General features: G+C 34.9%; 1 protein-coding gene and 1 long non-coding RNA gene across 3 annotated transcripts; one reads left to right on the top strand and one right to left on the bottom strand.

Moving 5' to 3' along the window:
• Nucleotides 1-6135: 6135 nt before the first annotated feature.
• Nucleotides 6136-6961, bottom strand: LOC142178444 (uncharacterized). Its single transcript, XR_012706585.1, has 2 exons — nucleotides 6519-6961; nucleotides 6136-6433 (listed from the first exon to the last, which is right to left on the bottom strand). It is a non-coding gene; the product is annotated as an uncharacterized LOC142178444 (long non-coding RNA).
• Nucleotides 6962-13957: 6996 nt separating this feature from the next.
• LOC107811365 (ATP-dependent Clp protease proteolytic subunit 6, chloroplastic-like) lies at nucleotides 13958-19469 on the top strand. Of its 2 annotated transcripts, none has more exons than XM_016636279.2 (9): nucleotides 13958-14145; nucleotides 14280-14332; nucleotides 14485-14557; nucleotides 15780-15981; nucleotides 16083-16148; nucleotides 16286-16426; nucleotides 17355-17408; nucleotides 18670-18762; nucleotides 18996-19469. In XM_016636279.2, exons 1-9 carry the CDS (start codon nucleotides 14060-14062, stop codon nucleotides 19041-19043), a joined length of 816 nt encoding a protein of 271 aa, XP_016491765.1. In that variant the 5' UTR covers nucleotides 13958-14059; the 3' UTR covers nucleotides 19044-19469.
• Nucleotides 19470-23391: the final 3922 nt, after the last annotated feature.

Here is a 23391-nt window from a genome sequence, read left to right as displayed (position 1 = left end):
AGAAGAGAGTTAATGAAGCATTATGAGTAGGATGTGATACATGGATAACAATGGTAGGTCAAAAAAATGACAGTATTACAGAGTCTATAGTCAAGTGAAGGAAAGGACGAGAGGTGATAGTCCTTGAGAAAACAAAAGAGTATATGCCATAGAGTCATATCCTCATTTCGAGAAATAAGTTCGTGACTCCAACACGACTACCAGAAGGAAAACTTAGACCCTAGAGTAATAGAAATCAGTATGGGCTGGTGAAAAAGATAAACTAAATATGAATTAGGGACTGAGTGATTTGATAATAGTCGGCATCATGAGAATTTCAGAGATTGCGTTCCGGCGATAATAGAATGGACGATATAAGAATAACCTTTAAAGGTCATTCAGGAAGACGCTTCCCTAAAGCAAGCAATGTGAGAAAAGTTAAGATTAAGGGACTATGTGTGCCAGTTATACTAGGTGTCACCCTCGTGAGTAAGAAATTTTGTTATCCTTGGTACAGAAGGATTTTAGCAAGGCAAGTAAGGATCATCGATGATGTGAAAGATGCCAAAGATGAAGATGTAAAACATCTATACATAGATCATCGTAGTACTAAATCTTAGTACTCCCCAAAAGGGAGAAATATGGAGTGATGTGGCATTAAGTCAGAGTTAAGTGGTTCTAGTAACTTTGGAATGATAAAGGAAGAATGTGATAAAAATGAGAAAGGGATGACATGTCATTTATTCAAATCCTACAGATATTCTACGAATTCAGAACATTATGCAAACACGATGTCAAGGAAAGGAAGTAAGGGTTCCTGCCCGAGATGTTAGTAATAAATAAGGAGCGAGTGTGATAGGTAAGTTAGGACAAAGGACATATCCCAAGAGAGATTACGCGAAATATAGATATGAGTATGGATCAACGAGCAGTTAGTAGTTAATTAAGCAAGAGCCTAGTTATGTCGAGATAAGAGGATACAGACAAATCAGTAGAATGTGCAAGATAAACATAGTGAACCCCAACATAGTGAATCCAGTCTTGCAGATAATGATATCGTGAACCTTGAGAAATATTCATATAGGAGTTGGGGTAGTTAAAGGTACCGTATGAATGTTACGGAAATAAAAGAAAGTCTCACTGGGAAGACAACCAAAATTTCAGTTCAGAAGCAACCCTACAAGCACATGAGCATGGAATTTTCGTATGGTAAATGATTTAATAAGCTCGCAACTTTATAAGAGTCAGAGGGTGTTCCTCAAGTACTACAACAAAAGATTAGCTAAGGAAATAAGGAAAAGAGCTTCAACCCAAGCATAGTAACTTGAAGAAGAAATGGTTTTGTAATAGCAGTCTCACTACAACATTGCATGCACTCCATAAGAAAGTGGCACCTATCGTGGCTAATAAGCGGGAAGTGAAACCAAAAGTAAAATTCGAGATCATATGAGTTGCACAAAAATTCTGGCATGCGTGGGAACTAAGACAAAAGCCAGTTAGAAGAGTACCAGCCTTATAAGAAGTCAGTATAGAGCTCCCATCAGATTGTGTATGCACCAGAGGTGCAAGTATTATAAGAGAGTTTCAAGTTGTGGAAGTGAATTATATCTATGTGGAAGGGGGGTTATGAAAGAGGTAGAAGATACGATATGAGATTTTAAGGTTAGTACGGTAAAGGTGGACAATGTATGAGATACTCAGTTGCAGAAGGTTATGAATAATCTATACTTCATATAGAGGGCTAGAAGCGTTGGGATTCAGTATCCAGGAATGATAGTGGCATCGTCAGCGGCATGTCTTCCAGCCTATGGTTTCTAAGTATCGAGAGGTCTAATTAAGAGAGTAAAGAAGAGTTAGAGACGATGTGATGTCTCGCTTGATGTTCCAGAATAACATAAGGAAATATATGGTGCAAGCAAGTTGAAGGAAGTTTGTGAATAGTATAAATAGATATGTGTAGGCCGCAAGCGAAAGTATGGTAGAGCGACACGGTTTTAGGAAGACAGGAGTAAGGATAAGAAAAGGTTAGTGAGAAGGTGACGAGAATGGATAAGTTTTCGGGATTAAGCCCATGAAAACAAGAGAGCTGATGGTTTCTCTAAGTTATAGAAAGCTCAGTATAGCCTGAATGAACTCAAAGGAGTCTAAGACTAGTAGCATTTAGAAAAGATGGAATATTGCCTTGGTAGTAGAATAAGGGTATAATTGTGATAGATAAGAGGATGTCGTTTAGACATCCGATTGAGTAATGATCTAAAGAAAAGCGATTTCATGAATTGCACGGGATTAGAATATCCCCATAAGATGAATCACATTGGGCTGCTAAGAAATACAACTATTGAAGTATAGTATCATTCCTAGGTGGATCAGGCAAATCACTTCAAATATTCCTCGATGCGACGTGAGCCCTAGTGACAATGTATTACGTAAAAGGTTCAAGTTATCAGTGGTAGATTATGGATCAACATTAAGATAAATCAACAATACATGGATATAGTTCCAACGTATGAGAGGAGATAAAGATGCCATTCTTTAGATGAACAGTAATAAGGAAGCATTGAAGGACTTAGATTTATACATATATGATAAATAGCAAGAGAGTAACCTGGAGTTGGGTGGTAGACCTCGGTAATAATAAATTGAAGTAAGAGTTATGGTATAGTATGACCTACATAGATACAGTAAAGTCATACGAATAGATAACTGGGTCTATGAAATAAGATATAGCAATATTCGTAAGTTTGACAAAATACCGAGTGAAGAACTTCAGCATACCTATAGATGCCAGAGGGACATCTTGTCAAGTTCTGTATATGTTCCAAAAGTGAGGCCTAGAGATTGGCTAAAAGCTGGAGGGAAGAGTCGCATAGGCGCACATACAAGGAAAAAGTCGTACAGGCTGCATGACAGAAGGTAGCAAGAATTACGAGATTGGAAGAATTCCAACCACAGGCCATGGTGTGAGAAAGAGGCCTAAAGGTGGGAATGCCCTGAACTTTGGATTTATTCACAGAAGAGTTGCCTAAATGGCAAGGACAGTATTAAAACCATTACTAAAAGCTATCCGGTTGTAAGACCGATAAGTGCATCAGTCAACATTCGAGGACGAATGTTCTAAAGGGAAGAATGATGTTACGCTCTGCAGTATTACGACGATGCTATACCCCGTAGTATTGTATGTTGAATTTGTCGTAAGATAATTGACATCAGTTCAAGGACAAAATTATTTTGAGGTTATAAGTATTATGCTATTTCAAACAAGTGATAAGTAAATTCGTGAATGTGAGAGGGTAAGCGAATTGAAAAAAATGAGTTTCGTCGAAGTTTGACATTTGGAGATAAAATACGGTTCAAACTATAATACCCCGTATTTATGGACTAGTGCCATACAAGGTACCACATGACCGTGATAGTAAGATATATAAAGTATGTTAAAAGTGATTAGTATTTTAAGTAAACTAGGATATTACTTAATTATATGGGAAATGGGTTAATTATTGGTTTAATGAGAGATTAGCCATGTAATTAGGAAATTATGAATAATTATTAGGTGGGGACATCACCCTCAACATGGCAGCAAGACAATTTAGGTGACAATGACTCTTTGGTTTATGTATTAGGTGGCATATTTAGGAGAATTTTGGGCTAAGTCATCATCTAAAGTGGGCCCCACTCACTATGATTAAAAACCACCTCCCTACATCATTAAAGGGAAATAAAAATGCTTGATAAGTAACGGATGGAATTCTCAAAAGGAATTCTTATGAACCCCTACAAGGTGCAACGTGAATTGCAAATTCTAAGGGAGCACAGTACAACCTTTCTCAAGAATATCAATATCATACGGATTTTTCCCTACCTCGATCTTGTCGTTACGTGTTTTTTCGTGATTGACGTGTGTTAGAGGGGTTATCAAGAGAATCGGCTCAGGTATGTTAAGGCTATCCCTTCTTTCCTTTTGGCATGATCCATACGATACAAACGAAACGAGCAAATGTATTACTATCATAAATGACTCTATTCATAGAAGTATTAGAGGTGCCTATGTTCTTGATTCCCTATGTGAATTATTATTATATCTTCTGTTCATGGGTCTCAGAAAAATACGTAGTTGATATTAATCAAAGGCATATTGATCTTGTGACATTCCGAGAAATCTTATTAACGTACTTATTATGCATTTCATTCATTTATACATGTACATGGACACATGACCAGAAGGTGTTATATACGCGTATATTATATATGTATGATATATTGGAAAAGGTTACGGCGTTATATACGCACCACCACCTGATCAGCTGGTATATGTAGATGATTTTTTCCACAGTGGCCGTGATGAAATGATGGGATGCTCTTAGAGGGCTTGATGATGTTATGTACGCATATACTATGCATGATATAATATTTATACGCATATGCACGACATTATAAATATTAAACGATTCACAGAGCTATACAGACTTACATGTTAAGTCTTTTACTCCATGTTTCTCTCGTATTTTTTATTTACTGATTTTCATTCCTTACATACTCGGTACATTATTTGTACTGACGTCCCTTTTGCCTGGGGACGCTGTATTTCATGCCTGCAGGTCCCGATAAACAGGTTGAGAGTCCTCCAAGTAGGCTATTAGCTCAGCGGAAGGTGTTGGTGCGCTCCATTTGCTCCGGAGTTGCTTATTTGGTCAGTATGATTTGGACATGTATTGATTGGTATGGCAGGCCCATGTCCCGACCTTTATGGTATTTATCTACTTTTAGAGGCATGTAGAAATATGTCATGTATATGAAAGATGTATGACCTTGTCGGCGTATGTTCAGTATATAAATGATCATTTTGGTCTTATAGGCCTGTGCGTCATATGTATAAGTCGGTATATCATGTTGGCTCATCTTATGTCGAGTATTCCCTCATGCTTATTTCAATTCATCTCATGACAGCCTTTCTGGTTTATTTACCTATTATAGTATAATACGAAAAATACGTTATATTGGTACTCAGTTGAGTAAGGCACCGGGTGCCTGTAGCGGCCCATTGGTTTGGGTTGCGACAATTTATCTTTTTTACACAAGGTCAAAGTCTTCAAGTGCACCACAAGCTAATCCATGAATTGCATACGTCCTGAATGATTCTATTTTTAGAAGAGATATCATCTAATTCAAAATGCATCTACTATTTGATAAGAACAGAGAAATATTAGCCAGCAACCTATGGGTTTAAAGTTACTAATATTCATTTTGCTCAATCAAATTGTTATACTCACCTATGAGAATTTCATATTTATCTATTCTTCAATATGAAATTTGTCAAGTAGAATATGTTGGTTAATCTGTTTGTGATTGGCGATTTTTTGGATCAACAACATCTCTTACCATAGCAAAATTTACATGTTAATGTGGATGGTGCTGGGAGTTCAACATTTTCATATCTGTAGAGTTGGAGCACACCTATCTAACCTTCACACGGAAAAGAAATTCCTAAGCATTTGTTAAAATAAAGAGGCTATGACATTAACTAGAAAGACTTATTGCTTTGCATAGTTTAAAAAAATTTAGCTATAGCTTGTGGCATAACAAAGGTAACAGATAACAATAAAATTTATGTTTAAAAAAAAAACTATTTTGCCCCAAAATTATATTGAGGAACACATAATTAGAAGCCAAAGCACTATTTCACCTAATACAACTTAGCTGTTTGGTGTTACTGTCCTATGTGGAAGCAATTCAAGTTCCAAAAACACTTGATCTGGTTGTACTTCAACGCTAAATCAGAACATGAAGCAATGATTCTTGTATTACTTGCAGAAAATTAGTTCATAAAATAACTAGTTTAGTGGCTACAGATTTATAATCCTTGTATCTATTATTTGAGGATACAGATTACGTTTGTAAAGATCAACAATGAAGAAAAGCTGATCTTGTTGCCCTCTTGTCATCATCCTATGAAAATCTGAAACCTAAAATAAAATAAATTCTTGAGTCAACTTCTTAGGTGATATGCTTTCTACCAACAATGCATTGTTTTCCCCAATCAAATCTCACCCTTGGAAAAAAGATTCGAACTCGATAGCAAATAGAATACATTTCTAGCTTCACGATGAAACCTAAAATACCATAATAAAATTTGCAAACTAATTAAAACATAGAAAGAAATGAAGAAGCATAAACCTTATGTAGAAAAAAAATATTTAGTGACATTGTTTCACGAGCAATATGATTTGTAAACTACTTAGAATATAGAAAGAAATGAAAAGAACAAACACAAAATATTCTTACCCAAGTTTAAGTTTGAGTAATAAAAAAATTGAACTAGGAAGATATGGACCTTTTACAATTTGGGAATTCTGGAAAAATACAAAACTCTTGAAGCTTCAACCGAAGCTCTTCAGGTAGACACCATCAACCACTTCTAGGTTTCAATGCGTACCACATTAGCTCTCAAAAGTTAGATCTTGAAAGAAAACAAAGAAACAAACCCGATCTATGTTAGTGGGATAAGCAAATCGACAGGTGAGAGAAGAGAAAGGGTAAAATACCTCATCTCGATATTGTTTACAACGTTAATGAGCTCCGATGGGGCTTGTTTATCCCGAAAGATGCAAAGATTTTGACCAATTGTAGGATGTAGCTACCTTTCTAGGGCTCTATCGCCAGGACAAGAGGAGTTGGACAAGGTTTAGGGTTCTAAGTCGGAGACGATTTAGGGTTCTTTGTGCTGGGTTCTCTTCTCCGGTGTGAATTAGTGAATCTCACATATCTGGGTGTTTGTAAATGTGGTGTTGAAGTTGAAGTCAAATGAAGAGAGAGGCGTGAGAGAGTTGGATTTGAAGAGATTGGGGCTAATTGGAATTAGCAAGATTTGCTTCAATACTCAGTTTTTGTTATGAAAATAATTATATTGTGGATGTTCATTTATTACTCCGCTATATATAATCTTCCTGAAGAAGATTATCCATTTAGTACTCTGTTGAAGTTTATCTACAAGCAGCTGATGCAGGCAGGTTGCAAGCAGCTCAATGAAATGATTTGCAGCAGCTTCTTATTAAATAGGCAGGTTGCAAGCAGCTCATGCAGACAGCTTACAAGCAGCTAAAGAAAAGCCTTGCAGCTGCTTCCTGAAAAGCCTCGCAGCTGCTTCCTTTCTTCTATAAATAGAGGAGTTTTCAGTTCATTATGTACATGAATTTGAAGTTGAATAATATATCAGTTTCTCTCTATACTTGTCTTTACTTTACAGTCTTTATTTTATAACACGTTATCAGCACGAGACTCTGCCATCTCGAGCAAATACTTTGAAAGTATCAGAGGTACGAACTTTCTTTTTCTAAATAATGTCAAATCTTTCTAAACTTGAGTTTGTAGCCCTGGATATATCGGGCAAAAGCTACATGTCTTGGGTGTTTGATGCCGAAATTCATCTTGATGCGGTGGGTCTGGCAGACACCATCAAAGATAAAAATCAGACATCAAACCAAGACCGTGCCAAAGCAATGATATTCCTACGCCATCACCTTGATGAGGGCCTGAAAATGGAATATCTTACTGTTAAAGATCCAGTCATACTGTGGAGTAATTTGAAAGATAGATATGACCACCTGAAGATGGTCGTTCTTCCACAGGCACGTTATGATTGGACTCATCTAAGGCTACAAGATTTTAAATCTATTAATGAATATAATTCTGCTATGTTCAGAATTATTTCCCAATTGAAAATATGTGGTAATAATATTACTGATCATGATATGTTGGAGAAAACTTTCACCACTTTTCATGCCTCGAATATGCTCCTGCAGTAGCAATATCGAGAGATGGGATTCAAAAAGTATTCTGAACTTATCTCACATCTTCTTGTAGCCGAGCAACATAATGGGCTATTAATGAAAAACCATGAAAGCCGACCTACTGGTTCTTGTCCATTCCCAGAAGTGAATGAGACGAACTTCCACCAAGCTAAACGTGGAAGAGGACGTGGCCCCAGTCATGGTCATGGCCGTGGTCGGGGAGAAAACTCTAATCGTGGTAATAATAATGCACCAAAGAACCCTCCTCACCACCAGCAGTGGAAAAGAAAGGAACAAAAGCATGAAGCGGTGCAAGCAGCAAAGCCAGAAAATGCATGCTATAGATGTGGAGGAAAAGGGCACTGGTCACGTACATGCCGTACGCCAAAGCACCTGGTTGAGCTATATCAAGCTTCCCTGAAGAAGACAGAGAAAAATGCTGAAGCAAATTTTATTTCTGAAGATAATTTAGACTTCATGCATTTGGATGTAGCTGATTACTTTGCACTCCCAGAAGGAGAAACAAGTCATGTGATCGGTAGTGAATCTGTAGAGATGTAAATATTTTAATTTCTGTTATTTGTAGTAGATAGTATAGTTATGTAATTGTTGTACATAAATAAAAGTTATAATATTTACTATCATATTTATTTTGTTTATGTCATTTTGAAGAATATGGATAATCCTCAAATTATGTTTGGATCAAAGACCAATCATGAAGATATTTGTGTAGTTGATAGTGGAACAACTCATGCCATATTCAAAGATCAGAAATACTTTTCTTATTTGCATAAGGAAAAAGCAAATGTTTCTACAATTTCTGGTAATATAAGTTTGATTGAAGGCTCCGGAAGAGCTATTGTATTTCTGTCTAAGGGAACAAAACTTATTATCGACAATGCATTGTACTCCTCCAAGTCCCGAAGAAACTTGTTGAGTTTTATAGATATCCGCCGAAATGGGTATCATGTTGAGACAATAGATGAAATGAATGTGGAATATCTTTGTATTACAAAGAATATTTCTGGCCAGAAATGCATTGTAGAAAAGTTACCAACTTTATCTTCTGGCTTATATTATTCAAAGATTAGTACAGTTGAATCACACTCTATCGTAAACCAGAAGTTTACTGATTCAAATACTTTTGTGCTTTGGCATGGCCGTTTGGGCCATCCTGGATCAATAATGATGAGATGAATTACTGAAAATTCGATTGGGCATCCATTAAAGAACCTGAAGATTCTTACAAATAATGAATTTTCTTGTGATGCTTGTTATCAAGGCAAATGATCACTAGACCATCACCAATGAAGGTTGGCATTGAGTCCCCTACCTTCTTAGAACGTATACATGGGGATATATGTGGACCTATTCACCCACTAAGTGGGTTGTTTAGATATTTTATGGTCCTAATAGATGCATCTTCAAGATGGTCTCATGTGTGCCTATTATCATCTCGCAACCTGGCATTTGCAAAGTTATTAGCCCAAATAATTCGATTAAGGGCACAATTCCCAGATTATCCTATAAAGGCTATTCGCCTTGATAATGCTGGAGAATTCTCATCTCAAGCTTTTGATGATTACTGTCTATCAGTTGGGATAAAAGTTGAACATCCTGTAGCTTATGTTCATACTCAAAATGGCCTTGCAGAGTCATTCATTAAACAATTACAATTGATAGCAAGGCCACTACTTATGAAAACAAAATTGCCCATTACTGTTTGGGGCCATGCTATCTTGCACGCAGCATCACTTATCCGTCTCAGACCAACACATTATAATAAATATTCTCCGTCACAATTAGTTTTTGGTCATGAACCAAATATTGCCCATCTACGAATTTTTGGATGTGCTGTATATGTGCCAGTAGCACCACCACAGCGCAGTAAGATGGGCCCCCAAAGAAAGTTAGGAATATATATTGGGTTTGAATCACCCTCTATTATTCGCTATCTTAAACCATTGACGGGAGATTTATTTACTGCTCGATTTGCAGATTGTCGATTTGATGAAACAAATTTCCCACAATTAGGGGGAGAGAAAAAGGAAATCAAAAGAGAAATTGTGTGAAAAGTTTCATCATTATCTCACTTTGATCCACGTACCCCTATATGTAATCAGGAGGTCCAGAAGATCATCCATTTACAGAATATAGCAAATCAAATGTCAGACGCATTTACTGATTTGAAAAGGATAACTAAGTCACATATCCCTGCAGAGAATGTGCCTATCCGAATTGATGTCCCAGCAGGACCATCTATTAGCATGAGAGCTAATGAACCTAAAGCACGCCTGAAGCGTGGTAGGCCTATGGGTTCTAAGGATCGAAATCCTAGAAAAAGAAAATCGACAAATGATCAAAATGATATTATGAAGGGATCTCCTGAAGAGACCCAAGATCTGATTAGTTATGAGATTCTTGAAGAAATCAATAAACCCGAGGCTCAAGTGAGCGATGAACTTTTAATAAGTTCTACTGGTGATGGGATTAATTTAAATCGATCTGAAATAGTGGTGAATAATATTTTTGCATATAATGTTGCACTTAACATTATGCAAGATAGTGAGGATTTTGAACCCCGATCTGTCAAAGAATGTCAACAAAGATCTGATTGGCCAAAATGGCAAGGGGCAATTCAATTAGAATTGAACGCACTTGCTAAAAGAGAGGTCTTTGGACCAGTAGTCCAAACACCTGCTGGTATAAAACCAGTTGGTCATAAATGGGTTTTTGTGCGAAAAAGGAATGAGCAAAATGAAGTTGAAAGATACAAGGCTCGCCTTGTCGCACAAGGATTCTCACAACGACCTGAAGTCAATTATGAAGAAACATATTCACCCGTTATGGATGCCATAACATTTCGATATCTCATCAGTTTAACCTTACGTGAAAGGCTTGAATTACATATGATGGATGTGGTTACAGCTTATCTGTACGGGGCACTTGATAATGAGATTTACATGAAAATCCCTGAAGGATTTAAAATGCCTGAAGCATATTCAAAATCTCGGGAAATGTACTCAATCAGATTACAAAGATCTTTGTACGGTTTAAAGCAATCTGGGCGCATGTGGTATAATCGCCTCAGTGAATATTTGCTGAAAGAGGGTTACATAAATGATGTTATTTGTCCATATATTTTTATAAAGAAAATGACTTCAGAATTTGTTATACTTGCTGTTTATGTTGATGACATAAATCTTGTTGGAACTCCAGAAGAGCTCCAAAAGGCAATTGAATATCTTAAGAAAGAATTTGAGATGAAAGATCTTGGAAAGACAAAACTTTGTCTTGGACTGCAAATTGAATATTTAGCAAATGGGATCTTTATGCATCAATCTGCCTATACAGAAAGGGTCTTAAAACGCTTTTACATGGACAAAGCGCACCCATTGAGTACACCAATGGTTGTTCGATCACTTGAAGTGAATAAGGACCCGTTCCGACCTCCAGAAGAGGATGAGGAACTCCTGGGTCCTGAAACACCCTATCTCAGTGCAATTGGTGCACTTATGTATCTTGCTAATGCTACAAGGCCTGACATAGCATTTTCTGTTAATTTACTAGCAAGATATAGCTCTTCTCCTACACGGAGACATTGGAACGGGATTAAGCATATATTGCGATATTTAAAGGGAACTCTTGATATGGGTTTGTTTTATGCTAACAAAGATAGTGCAGATCTTGTTGGTTATGCAGATGCAGGTTATTTATCTGATCCCCATAAAGCTCGATCTCAAACCGGGTACGTGTTTACATGTGGAGGTACTGTCATATCATGGCGCTCCACAAAGCAGTCAATTGTTGCTACTTCTTCAAATCATGCTGAGATAATAGCTATTCATGAAGCAAGTAGGGAATGCGTATGGTTGAGATCAATGATTCATTTTATTCAAGAAAAATGTGGTTTGGAGTGTGATAAAAGATCCACAATTTTATACGAAGACAATGCTGCATGCATAGCCCAATTGAAGAGAGGATTTATAAAAGGAGATAGAACGAAGCACATTTTACCAAAATTATTCTACACACACGATCTTCAGAAAAATGGTGACATTGATGTGCAGCAAATCCGTTCAAGTGACAATCCAGCAGATTTATTCACTAAATCTTTGCCAACTTCAACTTTTGAGAAGATGGTATACAAGATTGGAATGCGGAGACTCAAATATTTGAAATAAGGTTTTCATCAGGGGGAGTAAAATACGCGATGTACTCTTTTTTCCTTACTAAGATTTTTTCCCACAGGGTTTTCCTTATAAGGTTTTTAATGAGGCATCTAGAAATGCGTATTACTAAATATGTGTACTCTTTTTCCTTCACTAGAATTTTTTCCACTGGGTTTTTCCTAGTAAGGTTTTAACGAGGCACAATACCTTTTAATGAACATTCAAGGGGGAGTGTTATAAAAATAATTATATTGTGGATGTTCATTTATTACTCCGCTATAGATAATCTTCCTGAAGAAGATTATCCATTTAGTACTCTGTTGAAGTTTATCTACAAGCAGCTGATGCAGGCAGGTTGCAAGCAGCTCAATGAAATGATTTGCAGCAGCTTCTTATTAAACAGGCAGGTTGCAAGCAGCTCATGCAGACAACTTACAAGCAGCTAAAGAAAAGCCTTGCAACTGCTTCCTGAAAAGCCTCGCAGCTGCTTCCTTTCTTCTATAAATAGAGGAGTTTTCAGTTCATTATGTACATGAATTTGAAGTTGAATAATATATCAGTTTCTCTTTATACTTGTCTTTACTTTACAGTCTTTATTTTATAACAGTTTTTACTTTTAATTTTTAATTTTTAATTTTTTGTACAAAAAGATACAGAGGCGACTGTGTCGCCACAAGAGCTCTTTTTGTGGCGATTTCTAAAAGGTCGCTACAATACCTTTCTGAACCTGATTTTTGCCTTTGCGAAATTAGAGCATTTGTGTCAACTTAAGTATAGTCGCCACTGAATATTTTCTTTCTAAGGCGACTTCAACAGTCGCTACTACAGCTATAACGTTTAGTAGCAACTTACGTGAGTCGCCATAGAAACCATAACCTTTGTGGCGACTATACGGGTCGCTACAAAAGATCACATTTCTTGTAGTATATCCACCTCTATTATCCATTAAAAAAATAGTCCGGATAAAAAGCTTTTTAAAGGCGTGTCGAATATGGATAAGAACCATATTATCTACTTAGAAAATGGTTAACCAAATGAATAACTAATGTATTCAACTTTTACATTTGTAAAGCCTCAAATTGGGAGTTCCTCAAGTTTGGAAGACTAGGAATTCTCCCATAAGTGATCATATTCAAGAAGACATGGATAATATGGATATCCATATTATCCGTCGGATAACCCATTTTTTATCTGTCTCAAATACGGGTCGGGTCGGATAATTTATTCGCTTTTTAAATTATCCATTTTCGACACGCTCATATCCGACCTGCCCGTTTGTCATCCCTAGTTTTACCCTTTTTTCATGAGTACTGTATAAATATTAAGGACACTGTATCCTTACCTTCATGAGTAATGTGTAAATATTAAGGATATTTTGTCCTTAATTCTTACACAACACTCATGAAATTAAGGACATGATGTCCTAAAGTTTAACAACAAAAGGTGCAAATACAAGACACTTTGTCCTTAATATTTACATAGCACTCATGAAGTTAAAGGACACTTTGTCCATAAAATTTACAGTGTACATATGAAGTTAAGGACAACATGTCCTTAACATTTACACTGCACATATTAAGTTAAGGACATGTTGTCCTAAAGTTTAACAACAGAAGATGCAAATATAGGACACTTTGTCCTTAATATTTACACAATACTCATGAAGTTAAGGACACCATGTCCTTAACAGTTACACTACACATATGAAGTTAAAGACATGATGTCCTAATGTTTAAAACAGAAGGTAATTCAAGACACGTTGCCCTTAATATTTACACAACACTCATGAAGACACCATATCTAGCAGAAAGGTATTTTCGTCTGGACAGGTAAAAATTTATTAAAGCACTGGCTAAAGAGTAAATACATTTTAAACAGTGGCTTAAGAGTAAATACAGCTCTAATTAGTGGCTAACTGTGCACTTCCACGTTAGCAGTTAATTGGGCTTTAATAGACCAATTCAAAATAAAATGTTAAAGCCCAATAAAGATCCAACAATTATTCGGGTTATCCCAGTTTCTTATCCCCTTTTTTTACCAGAATGCTCGTGGGATAGCTCTTAACTCCGCCGGCGAACACTCTCCCTCTAGTACTCCGTCACCGAATCTGGCCGGAGCAATAAAATGGTAACGTCTGCCATCACCGGAACGTCAATTATTCCAGTCTCTTTCCGGCAGCAAACGTCTTCTTCGTCTTTGTTTTCTTCTAGGTAATTTATACACTAGCTTTTCATAATTGCTTTTCGAATGCCTGATAAATTTACGTTTTTGTTCCTACTTTACTTGTTTATTTTTTGATTTTGAGAACAAATTAATACTAATTACTTTTCTGCCGAAGCTTAAGGAAGCAGATAGTTTCTGTTCTCCGAAGTCCGTATTCTGATTCATCAGCTATTGGTAAGTTAAGTTTTCGATTAGCAACGGAATTCGAGTTAGTTAGTGACTTAGTTAGCTACTTAATTATCTTGAAACGGAATGTTTTATGATTTTTTCTAATTTTGTTTTTTGTGGTGATGATTTGGTTGTATTTCTGTTCTTTCAATTTCTAGGATTTTCTGGCAAGACTCTGAGAACCCCGTTAAAGCTCAATGAGAACGAATCCAGTGGTCTTACCAATTCAAGGTTTATCTTCTATCCTTAGACTAGTTTGGTTTATGAACAAGTTTATGGGATTATAATGTGGGGATTATAATATGGGGATCAAATAATGGCGGGAATATTTTGGTGGATATTTGATAGATGTTTGGTTCATTTGACTAAAAATGTGATGTGCGGGGTATAATATAAGCATGTCTTTTGTTAAGCTAGATAAACTTCGATAAACTTTTTTTTAAGGTTAAACTTCGATAAAAAAAATTTATAAGCTTAAGCTTCGATAAACTTTTATTTTCAATTTTAACCTTGACTTTCTTAAAAGACTTTGTGAGGAAAGCTTTGGAGAAGGTCAAAAGTGTCATTTTGCCACATTGGATGTAGTATAAATTTATACCACAATTGAGGTATAAACAATCCCGGAACTGAAGATTCTACCAAACGTGGGATAAACTAATCCTACATTTTATCCAGGATTATAATCCCTTGTCCTTGTAACCAAACAACCCCTTAGCGCTCAGACTTTTCTATACTTGTGGAGTATATTTTGCTCTAAACATATTGCTTTAAAAGGTCATATTTTGGTTAAATATACTACCAGATGTAGTAATGCAGTGATGTGGTTTTGTAAGAAGTCAATAAGAGTGAAGAGATGTTCTCAACACTTATTAAGAACAGACGTTCTTCGATCTAGAACTTAGATAAATTTTCCTTGCTCTTGAGATGAGCTTACTGTTGTTTTCCTTAATTGGTGATGCTTTGTGTTCTTCCTTCAATAACTAGAAATAGAGTTACTGAAATTTACTATGAGTAGCTTATCTTCACTTTCACTTTGATGGTATTGATGTGTGGCACGTCGCTCGTTTGAAACTGAAAATATGTCGAAGAGCATAAATTGTCATGCCCGCTTTGATATTGTTTTGGTGCTTGCTAGGTCTTAAAAAGCTGGGGTAAATAGGTAAAAAGACAACAATCTCTCGTAGGGAAGTGTTGAAACAATTTATCCAAAATATATAATTACAGAGTGAAGAAATAAGACTCAAGCATAGACCCAAATGTGCATTCTGAAAAGATGGTCAGCCAGCCTGCACTTAACTCGCAAGCAGAAATATTGCATTATTGAATGTCTCTTGAGTACTCGGTGGTCTTTGAAAATACACTTGGTCAATGTTCACACACATAGACCAAATCATTGGTCGAAACATGCCACCCGGATAATATAACACTCATGTTTTGAAATTCATGGAAACAGCTATGGTGTTATCGAAGCAAAAAAGGGGAATCCACCCATCATGCCTGCCGTGATGACACCAGGGGGACCTTTGGATCTCTCTACTGTGTTATTCAGGAATCGAATTATCTTCATTGGACAACCAATCAACTCCGCAGTTGCTCAGAGAGTTATATCACAACTTGTGACCCTCGCAACTATCGATGAAAATGCAGATATTTTGGTACTGCTTTGCTTTGCCATAACCATATAGCTAGATTTGTTTAATCAAGTTGAATATAGAAAGGTCTTGTTTACAGTTATGTCCATATTTTGCAATATCAGATCTATCTTAACTGTCCTGGTGGAAGTACCTACTCTGTCTTGGCAATATATGACTGCATGTCATGGGTAAGTATGCCACTTTATAGTGTCTATAGTCACTCTGTTTAATCAAATTTTGAACAACTTTCAGTTGCCTATATGCTCTACTGCTTGGAATTATGTTCTTACAATAACTATGCTTCAAGCAATGACTTCTTTTTCAGATAAAGCCTAAGGTTGGTACAGTATGTTTCGGAGTAGCTGCAAGCCAAGGAGCACTTCTTCTTGCCGGTGGAGAAAAGGGCATGAGGTATGCAATGCCAAATGCACGCATAATGATTCATCAACCTCAAAGTGGTTGTGGAGTAAGTTTTAATCTCTTTTAAAAGTTTAATGAGAATTTCAGTCAAGATGTGTTACTTTGGGTGTAGTACAACTACCTTTCCTCTGATTTGGAAATATTACAAACATTTTCCCCAACTTGTTTGGGACTGAGACATTGTTGTTTCCCCTTTAAGGTATTAAGAAACACCCTCTCCCCTGAAAAATTGGGCCACTGGATTACCCAAGAAACAATTATAATCTTCCTTCAACTTATATTTATTTTCTTCATTTCTTCTATTTTTTGTGCATTCTTCAACTCTTTTCTTTTAATAAAATGTTTTTTTTTAAATTTCCTATTTGAATAATGAGCACTCTTTGTTACCTTTTTTCTAATATAAATTTCCCAAACAGTTAAAAGAACATCAACAGCTAATTTGTTCTGACAAAAATTTGTAAAATTGATTGTACTAAACTTTGTAATGGTGCAATAAAGTGATTGTACGACTAAAGACTTGGTATGTGCCAATCTGTGGTATATTTTTTCCTTTTTGCAGTTTTTTTTTGGGTAGGCATAACGAAACTCACTTTTTGTTTCATGTATAAGAAAAGACATGAAATTCCTTATCAAAGAAAAGACATACAAAATTATTTCCTAGAAATGATGTCAATTTTTTTTAAAAAAGGTAGATTAATGTATTAGTCCAAATGTACAAGGAAATGCGTATATAGTAAGGGCAATTCCGCATTATATTAGAAGCTCTTAATGAAATTCAGTACAAAAAATTCACTACATAGAGTGTTGCTATTCGTTTTATGCTAAAGAGATGTCTCTAATATAAAACAATTAGAAGAGAGGTAATATTTTTTAGAATATTTCTGTTAGTTCAGAACTGTATGAAGATGCTTCCATTTTTGCTGCTTAAACTGGTTGTATTTTTATTAAAAGCCTACTTGTACTTGCTGCTTTAGGGTCATGTGGAAGATGTGCGGCGCCAAGTGAACGAAGCGGTTCAATCTCGTCATGTTAGTAATTTTTCTTATTCAACCTTCTCTTTCTGATAATCTACAGTTGGGTTCTGAAGAAGATTATCTTTGCTCAGCCTCCAAATTAAATTTATTGCTCTTGTTATCTTGTTATCTTTTTCTTGTCGCCCCACTCCCTAAGGGCGGAAATAAAATGATAAGTAAAGAGTACTAGAGAGTTTTGTTTTCATGGGCACCAACCTAAAATTTGCAAGCAAAGTTTCTATCTCCTGATAGTGGTCATAGTGGTCAGATCAGGATATGTATCATGTACCACATTGAGGGTTTGTCGAATATGTATAGCAACATTTAATAAAAAAGATTCTGATGACAATCAAAGAATATACAGGAAATATCATGGCAGATAATTAGCTGTTACTTACACTGCCCTTTGAAAGATTGACACCAGCATAATTTTAATATGATAATCTAGACAGGACCATGGTGCGATGGTACAATCAAAGTATACAGTAACAAAAAGTGAAAAATAAACTGAAAGCCTTTCTAATAAATTTGCTATGCAACGTTTTGATTTATATCAGCAATGTCACCAACACGAATCTTCTTGATTTGACGTGACTCAGAAAATTTTGACGACTCATAGGATATATAGGGAAATTGTATATGAATGAAAGTTACGCACTAAATAAACATGATCATAAGATAGTTGTTGTTGAAACTTCTTCACAAACCATATTGTAGTATACCATACAGATAAAAAACTTGTCTAATAGGGTCATTAAGCTAAGTTGATGGAGGTTCACTTGGTATTTGTTGTACGCTACTACAAACTCATTGTTATACAATAATCCAGAATCCAGATTAAGCATAATGATACATAGAAGGTTCCCTGGACTTCCTTTCTCTATTTGTTGTAATTTTGAAAACTATACTGACACAGCATAGGACCATGATGACCATAAAGAAGTGTCTTTTTAAACTTCACTTTCAGTTTACTGGTTTGTGGACATGGTCTTTTATGTAACATAGTAAAAAAAAAAAAAATGTTGACGGGGATGCATACGTGATGGAATGAATCACCAAAATTTCAATTTATCTTTATACATGGGTTGCAACCTTCAGTGTATTATTATAAGCTAACATTGATGGTCCTTCAGCTAAAACTCCGATCAGAGTAGTTAATAGTAGTAGTATATGTTCCAGGACTTTGTGATTGAGCTAAAACTCCGGTCAGAGTAGTTAATAGTAGTGTATATTCCAGGACTTTGTGATTGAGTTGATATTCTACTTTCTTATACAGAAAATCGACAAGATGTATGTCGCCTTTACTGGCCAACCAATTGAGAAGGTGCAACAGTACACTGAAAGGGATCGTTTTTTGTCTGTCTCAGAGGTAATTTTACTCATGTTATAACTTGTATGCTAGTACTTTAGATGCTACTCCTTGCTAGAGCGTTTCTAGATGCCTCGAAAGCTTGTTGCCAATTTCTAAAGCAGTTTCCTGTGGTGTATATATGATTCTATTTTATCTGATTTCACTTTCCTTCAATACCCTTTTTTCGGTGGGCATGAGACAGAATCCATCTGATTAAGCAAACATTTTCTTTCTTTACTGCTTTATGGCAGGCCATGGAGTTTGGTCTCATAGATGGGGTGCTAGAAACAGAATACTAGTTGCAAATGAATCTTTAGTAGTACATGGTAGCTAGCTTTCCAATGACGAAAAAGCTGGTGTTGCTCATTAACCACTTCGAAGTACAAGAAGCTGGCTCTTGCAAATTTGTATCGTAGAAATATCTCAACTCTTCAATCCAGGAATGTCCAAAAGCCTAATTCTGAAGACGGTTATAGAAAGCGCTCTTGTTTTACTATTTTTGTCTCTCCTGCAGATACACTCAGCACTTTTGTGGGTATTAATCAGGGTCTTAATTCATCACTTAATCACAATCCAGTTGGAAGCGAAGTGATCAAACACAAAGCAGATTCAGGAAGATGTGTATTTTTCCCAAATATATATTACTCCAATTGCTATCATCCCTTCGCTGTCGTTATGAAAGGATATTTATTTTATGGTATGCGAATTGCAGATTGCAGATTGCAGATTGCATGACCTATAATTACAGTTTGCTGCATATTCATGGGTTAGCTCTTGGGAAACAGCGAAAGTTTTATTGATAAAATACACTAGACGAAAGTTTTTTGGTTCAACCATGATCATCACGATAATCAGAGAAATTAAATTAGCGATCCAAATTGATTTGTGATAAAAAGAAGGAAATGATACTTTATAACTGCTCTCAAAATAATAGCCAATGTATATATATATACACACACACAAAAATATGCAAATTTAAACACTTTTGTGGCTATCGGATGTAAGAGATCATTTGGTAGGAGGTATTAAAAAAAATGTATTAGAAAAAATTATACAAGCATTAACTTTGTGCATTACTAATCCCTTATTTGGTATATTTTTCAACCTATGTATAACTAATATTTCTATTAGTTATACATCCTATTTGGTATTATCATATGTATAATTAATAGTACGTAGCAAACTCTAGTATTAGTAATGCAAGGGGTTTTAATACTTGTATAAGCATGATTAAAGACATAATTGCTCCTTAAAAGTCAAAACCTATTCCAAATACTTTCCGCCATATTTTGGAGGGTATTTTTGTAAACAACTAATATTTTTAGAAATTATGCAATACTTTAATATATCAAGTCAAATAGTAGATAATAAATAATTTCAGCATAACTAACATCAGCATAATTAATCTCACAATTACTAATATATCTTATTCAACATTATTCTTATACCTGTTACCAAACGACCCCTAAATAATTTTGATTGCAGGCTAAAAGTGATCTTTGCCCCAAAAAAAACAATGCTAGAGTGAGCTCCATTAGGTAGTGGATTTTTGGTTTTCTACTATCTAATAAGAGGGAGTTAACAGGCAGCTGGACGACATGCCTGCTTACTGTCAAGACATTTTCGACATTTCACATATTTAGGTTGCTTGAAAGAGTTATACTCGCTGCTGCATTATTTGGACATTGTCAGTAGCAGCTTTCGTGCCACGTTGAAACAGCCCCTGCTCAATGTATTGCTTATGGTGGGCCCATTATATTTTTGGTTTGACACACCAACCCCAAACCCCTTACTTGGGCTTCCACTTTACAACCTCACACTGATGATGTCATTGTAATGCCACATTTTTCTCTTCTTTACTTTCCCAAAATGGTTGTCTGTAAGCTAATTTCCTTTTCATATTTGTAGACCACCATTTGTTTTCTTTTTCTTTTTGAATTAATGTATTCTTTTGATTTAAACTGGAGATACCTTTTAATTAATTCCAAGAATTGATACACGAAGATTGTTAGCTTCTACGATATGATTTTATCATTCTTGGCTATTAGAAGGAAATAGTATTTGTAATTTTAGAATACGTTTTAACTGTTTATAAACGAATTAAAATACGAATTTTGTTGTCTTGAGAACTAACAAAAAAATGAAGGAATATCAAAAAAATTTACCTTAACAAAAACCGAGCATTATTTGGTCATTACAATAAATGTTGCTGGAGAGCCAAAATTTCTTTTGTGTTATTAGAATGTTATGCAACGAATAATAGTAATTTTTTGGTATGTCCTTTACTTAATTGGTTATTTTGAGTGCCATATGATACAAAACGAGATACGAATAAGGTTTGTGTATATACTACTCTCGCGCAGATCCTACTTGTGGGATTACACATGATATGTTGTTGTTGTTATTGTTGTTGTTGTTGTATACGATATAGGAAAAATAAAAATAGCATTTTAAATATATTAATAAAGCATAATATTTATTGAAAAATGAAATAAGTAAAAATAAAGAAAATAAAGTATAAGAAATTGCAAAGTACTACAATCTACGTATATAATAAGAGAAATAAAAGCAGGAAAATATGCAAATAAAAAAAGGGAATAAGGAGGACATGAAACCGAAATAGCAGCAAGAATACTCTATAGTTAAAATAAAAAAAAATGTCACGCTAAGAGAAAGTATGAAATAAGTAGGAAAAAGAATTAAAGAGTAAAGGAGTACCTGGAATGGAATTAGGAGCAATAAAATACATTTTGAGAGACAAATGAAAGGAGGAAAAGAGTTTTTCTTTTTTATTATGTTTTTAAAAAGAAAAAACAAGAATTTGAATGTCATCACTTAGTTATTATCAATTTATCCCATGTGAGAATTGAAGAGTATAATCACTTCATTTCAATTATGCTTAATTCATATTGACTAAATGACTACATATGCAGATAAACATGTCAAACCGTATTATTAATTAAATTACATTCAAATTCAATTACACTAAGACTTAAACAAGCCCTAATAGGTTTACATATATGGGGAAAAAGTCAGAAATAGTCAGATTTACAACTGGTTATTAAAAAATAGGCACAATTTCAAAAGTAATCGAAATTTAGCTATTTTTTCATGTAAAGATAAAATCTAAACAAAAAACACCCTTAAAAGTCCGTAAAAATTCCAGCATAATACACTGGAGTTCAAATTTTTTTACATATGAGATTCTAACATAATGTGTTGGAGTTTCATAATGTATCGGAGTTCCACCATAATTTGCTAGAAGTTTATACGGGGGAGCTCCAAAATCCAGTATATTATGCTAGAATTTTTCTTGTTTCAGCTAAAATATTGGCTATTTTTTAATAACTTTGCAAATGCTGGCTATTTATAATTACGAATTCGAAAATTGGCTATCGCATATACTATTTTCACACGTATACGTGTTTAAATTATTAGGCTCGTGCTAGCACGGGCCAACGTCGATCTAGTGTTACTATTATACTATATACATTAGTATATAGTTGGGGAGAGGCATGGAGAAAGAAAGAGAAAATAGGGAAAATTTTGAAGCCTAAAATTTAGGAGTTGCCATGTTTTAAAACAACAACAACAACCCAGTATAATTCCACTAATGGAATTTGGGGAGGGTAGTGTGTACGCAGACCTTACCCTTACCCTGGGGTAGAGAGGCTGTTTCCGATAAACCCTCGGGGTGCTTACCACTAGAGCAACCCACTCTTGTCTGAGTTGCCATGTTTTAAAAATCTTGTTATATTAGGTAATTAATTTCAAATGTCTTTCATAGTGGCGATTAAGCTTCTAATTTTACATATCTAGCTAAAAGTTCCCTAATTCTAATTCTTTAAGAAATGTTTGACCAAATTTTTATAAACGGCTTCTTTTGAAAATACTTTTACGAAATAGTTTTTCATATTATTTACTTTTGGAGAGAAGATGTACTATTTTCTTTTAATGATTAATCTGCTTTTAGAATTTGAGTTAATTCCCCAAATGACCATTCAACTGGAGAATTTATCTAGTAAAATCACTTTCCTTTGTTTTAGGACAAAAAAATCACTAAACTATTCGCTTGTTTCTCCAAAAGCCATACACTACCATAAAAACCACTTTTCTTAAGAAAAGACAACTTTACTCCATGTCAATAAATACATAATGTTACAATTGTATTAAATTATTAAATAATTTTTAAGGTTATATAAAATTATAATAGGACTATAAATTCAAAATAATCACAAAATTCCATCAAATCAAATCCAAAAAATTCTGTCCATTATATATTAGTTGTTGTCTTGCTGGACTCTTTCAATATTATTTCATAAGTAATTGTTCTGATCTTTGGTTTAGTTTTTAACTAATCTCTTTTGAATATTTTAATGAGTTCGCAAAATCTTATACGAATATAAAACACAATGATTTTGAAAACAGAAAGATGCAAAATTGACACATGAATTGCAAAATAGTAGAAGTCAAAATGCATTATAAACGCACTATAAATTTTATATTAAGTTCTTTATATGTAAAATATTAATTCAACATTATTTATTCTTTAAACGTTATATTGCCACTATCAATTTTGTATGATAATCTTTTCAACGACCAAAAGAATCAATTTTTATTTTATTTTATTTAATAAAACATTAAAAA

Source organism: Nicotiana tabacum, chromosome 24 (assembly GCF_000715075.1).
Source record: "Nicotiana tabacum cultivar K326 chromosome 24, ASM71507v2, whole genome shotgun sequence".
NCBI classification, from domain to species: domain Eukaryota; kingdom Viridiplantae; phylum Streptophyta; class Magnoliopsida; order Solanales; family Solanaceae; genus Nicotiana; species Nicotiana tabacum.
This window is presented reverse-complemented; position numbering and strand designations above follow the sequence as displayed.